The sequence below is a fragment of the Myotis brandtii genome, unplaced genomic scaffold (assembly GCF_000412655.1).
Source record: "Myotis brandtii unplaced genomic scaffold, ASM41265v1 scaffold2089, whole genome shotgun sequence".
Taxonomy (NCBI): Eukaryota; Metazoa; Chordata; class Mammalia; order Chiroptera; family Vespertilionidae; genus Myotis; species Myotis brandtii.
In genome coordinates, this window is record NW_005357800.1 from 158,828 (window position 1) to 162,911 (window position 4,084).

At 58.8% G+C, this 4,084-nt stretch overlaps 1 protein-coding gene across 1 annotated transcript; it reads right to left on the reverse strand.

Moving 5' to 3' along the window:
- Positions 1-6: 6 nt before the first annotated feature.
- TMEM109 (transmembrane protein 109) lies at positions 7-2,577 on the reverse strand. The gene is made up of 4 exons (XM_005865640.2): positions 2,258-2,577; positions 1,837-2,071; positions 1,071-1,173; positions 7-612 (listed from the first exon to the last, which is right to left on the reverse strand). Exons 2-4 carry the CDS (start codon positions 2,062-2,064, stop codon positions 221-223), a joined length of 723 nt encoding a protein of 240 aa, XP_005865702.1. The 5' UTR covers positions 2,065-2,071; positions 2,258-2,577; the 3' UTR covers positions 7-220.
- Between the last annotated feature and the right edge of the window lie 1,507 nt (positions 2,578-4,084).

A 4,084-nucleotide genomic window follows, 5' to 3' on the forward strand; every position in this document is an offset into this window, starting at 1 on the left:
CCAAGCCGCCCTGCGGGGACGGCTAGGGGCAGAGAAAGGGGTCAGAGGACCAGCAGGGGACGGGTCTCCCTCCCGCTCAGCTGGGGGGCTGGGGCAGAGGTAAGAGTCCTGAGGGTCCAGAGACAGGGCAAGCGAGGGGCAGGGGCTGGAAGGAGGGCCAGCGGCCCAGAAGCAGCTCAGCTCTTTGGTACGAAGACGACGAAGGTGCCGGGCGTCCTTCTCACTCCTCCTCCAGGCCCCGGGTGCCCTTGACCGCTCGCCTCTGCCGCCAGCGCATCTCCTCCACCTGGCGCTCCAGCGCTCGGACCTTGGCCTCCAGCTGGACCCCCGAGGCCCGGCTGCCCGTGAGCCGGCTCAGCAGAGCGTAGAGGGTCAGCAAGCCCAGGAGGAGCAGGGCCCGGGTGGAAGGGTCGGGCACTGACCGCACCAGGGCCACGAAGCCGACCAGGAAGAAGACCAGCTTCAGGCCCCACAGGATCCGCCCCAGCAAGGCCAAGAGCACGCCGAGGAGCAGGGACAGCAGCCAGTAGGTCACCAGGGCCCCCGCGCCCCACAGCAGGAAGGTCTGCACCTGGCTGGGGCTGAGCTGCAGGACCTGGGTGAGGTGATCTCCTGAGGGGGAAGAGTCACAGGATCAGGCAGCCTGCAGTGGTGATGGGCCAGCGGGGGGGGGGGATAAAACCCAAAGAGAGGGAGGACTTAAACCCCCCTGCAAAGGGAAAAACATCCCCTCCCACAGGGTCACAGAGACGTAGGGACGGGAGCCTGAATCTCGCTCCGCTTCCTGCCGCCCTGGGCAGGCCACTTGCCTTGGCTGAGCCAGTTTCATCTACAAAATGGGAGTGATTCCTGGGCTGTTAAAGGAGATGCTATGGCTGAGCAGGCGCTGCTCCGACAGGAGGCTGACCGGCAGGTGGCGGCGGTCTCTGGCCTGCTATTAAGCTGGCCTCTGGGGAACCCTGGGAGGGGGCAGGAGGCTGGGGGACAGTTTAGACCCTGAAAAGATAAGCTCCCACCAACAGGAAGTGATGGGCCAGGCTCCAGCTGACCCACCAGTCCCTGCCACTCACCATCCAGCCCCAAGGCGTTCAGCAGCTGGGCGGCGATGCCCGACAGAGCGAAGAAGCCCACGGAGAGGCAGGAGGAGATGGTCCCCAGCACCTGAGCCGTGGTCTGTGGAGAGATGGGTCCCTAACTAGTGAGGCTCCTCTCCAAGCCTCGCTGCCAGTCCAGGCTGGGCCCGCAGGACCGGCTCCCACCCGCTGCTCAGCCAGGGTTTGCCGCCCGGGCCTTGGGGGTCCCTCCCAGTGCGCGGGCCTGGCCAGCAGGCTGCTCCTCCTTCCTGGGCCCTGACTCCGCGGACCTGCTGGGACACTGTGCTGTGGAAGTGGCTGTATGTGGGGGAAGCATCAGATCCCATTAGGTGGGGGAGAGAGCCCTGCCTGAAGCCCCTGAGCCAGCCCCGCCCCCACCTCTACGGTGAAGAAATGATACAGGTCTTGATGTGCCAACTCACGACATTAGGTCACATGTAGACTCTATAGTGACCTGGTGACATGGGTTTGTAAAGATGGCTCCTTTCCCAGCCTTTCTGGCCAGAAAGGCAGGAACAAAGGAAAGACCGGGGTGGAACTAAGGGCCTTCAGGTGGAATTCAACCAATGGGAGCGCTAGAGGCAGGTATGTCTGCTTCATCGTGTGGACTCTAAGGCCACCAAGGGTTATGACACGCAGGACGCAGAGCGAGAGAGACAGAGTGGCCGCCAACGTCTCCTCCTGTATCTCCTCCTGTGTCTTCCTCGGTGTGTGCGGTCCCAGCAGGGACCACCTCCCTCACCTCAGAGACCAGGTGCATGGTCTCCGGCCCGATCCAGGCATCCAGCGTCCCCCGCACGGCCCGGCCCATCTGGCTCAGGAGGTCGGCGGGGACCTCCCTCTTCTGCCTGCCGGGCGGCACGAAGTCCCGGGAGGGTTCGGACAACGCTGAGTGGAGGAGGACGAGGACCAGCAGGAGGGCCTGGAACAGCTGCTTGCGAGATGGCCATGTGCTGCCTGAACCTGCCATGACGGGTCTGCGGGGGGAGAAGCACAGGGTGAGCAGGGAGCCGGCAGGGAAACCCGCTGTGGCCACCGCGGAACCCCTCGCCCTCCCGTCAGTGGAGAAAGGCAGACTGGCAGCTTAGGCTGGGCACAACCCTCCGATTCTGGGATTCCTCCCTCTCACCCTCTCACACCCCTTACCCCGCATATTAACTAACCGTGAGCATTGCTCAATGCCTTAGGGGGATGAGCGCGCTCTCTCACCCTCACTCCAGCTCTACACGTCCGAAAGCCTGGCTGTGTCTTAGCTGCTTCGGGCATAAAAAATAATAAGTCTATAAGGCTTTGTTCCCATGGAGATTATAATCGACTTAAGACAAAGCTAATATAAAAACAACTTAAAAACAGCGCACACACAGGATGACCCCCATATAACATCATCAAGAAAGCGCTCGGTTTCTGCTCGCGCAGGAAGATCACGCACGGGCTCTGCAGGGCCATCGCGGGAGGGCGCTGGCCTCCTCGCCCTGTCAGTGCAGAGGAGGAGACAGGAGGGAAGTGTGAGCCCAGGGTCCCTGCCAAGTGGAAAGGCCGGGATTTGAACCTAAGCTTCCGCTCTCGCATCACAGACTCGCTGGGGTGCAGACAACACAGCGGATTGCAATGCGGCTGCTCCCTGGGGTCACCGGGAGCTTCGCCAGGGCTGGTGCTGCGTCCCCTGGAGGTGCCGAGGCGCAGACCACAAGCTCCCGGGGACTCCACCGTGCGAAGGCGAGACCCCAGACTCAGAAGGCCCTCTGCTCCCCAGCCACCATGGAGGCAAAGGGTGAGAGCACCACCTTGAAGGAAAGATATTATTCCTAATAGAAAACTGCCCTGGCCGGTGTTGCTCAGTGGATAGAGCGTCGGCCGGCGGACTGAAGGGTCCCGGGTTCGATTCTGGTCAAGGGCACATGCCTGGGTTGCAGGCTCGATCCCCAGTAGTGGGCGTGCAGGAGGCAGCTGATCAATGATTCTCATCACCAATGTTTCTCTCTCTCTCCCCCTCTCTCTTCCTCTCTGAAATCAATAAAAATATTTTTAAAAAATAATTAAAAAATAAAAAGCTAACCCTGCACCACCTATCTCATCTAATCTTTTTTGGTTTTTTGCTAATCCTCACCCGAGGATTTTCCATCGATTTTTAGGGAGAGTGGAAGAGAGAGGGACAGACAGAGAGAAATAGCGATGTGACAGAAACACATTGATTGGTTGCCTCCTGCACACGCCGCAACCAGGGCCCGGGCCGGGGAGGAGCCCTGGCCAGTCCTGCTCTCAGTGGTTAGAGCATAGGCCCAGGGATTGAAGGGTCTCGGGTTCGATTTCTGATCCAGGGCACGTACCTCGGTTGCAGGCTCAATCCCTCACCGGAGTCAGGGTCAGTGCGAGAGGCAACCAATCAACGGGTCTCTCTCACATTGATGTTTCTCTCTCTCTGTCTCTCCCTCTCCCTTCTTTCCACACTCTCTAAAAATCAATGGAAAAATATCCTCAGTTGAGAATAATTTAAAAATAAAGAAGTGGAAAAGCCCAGCCAGTGTGGCTCAGTGGTTGAGCGTCAACCTATGAACCAGGAGGTCACGGTTCGATTCCCGGTCAAGGGCACATGCCCGGGTTGTGGGCTCGATCCCCAGTGTGGGGCATGCAGGAGGCAGCCGATCAATGATTCTCTCTCATCATCGATGTTTTTATCTCTCTCTCCCTCACCCTTCCTCCCTGAAATAAATTAAAATTAATTAATTTATTAAATAGAAAAGCCAGGACTTGAATCCAGGTACATTTGACAGCAGACACCTCCCTGCCACATGGCCGCCAACATACGTTTCAGAAGTGATACAGAACGTCACACAGCAGGTTATCCGGAAGCTAAAAGGGAGTAGGCGTCTATCAATCATCTCCGTGACTTAGTGATGACAAGTCACTTCACCACCTTGGGTTCTGTGCTCCATGTCGTGTTCCGTGATGCTACAGGCAAGTTAGGGCCCAGCAAGCACTGACTCACTGCA

Coding starts and splice junctions, on each gene's coding strand:
- TMEM109 (XM_005865640.2), bottom strand. CDS start 2,064: ATGGCAGGTTCAGGCAGCACATGGCCATCTCGCAAGCAGCTGTTCCAG. Junction 1,174..1,836: donor CCATGCACCTGGTCTCTGAG/GTGAGGGAGGTG, acceptor ATCTCTCCACAG/ACCACGGCTCAGGTGCTGGG. Junction 613..1,070: donor GAACGCCTTGGGGCTGGATG/GTGAGTGGCAGG, acceptor CTTCCCCCTCAG/GAGATCACCTCACCCAGGTC.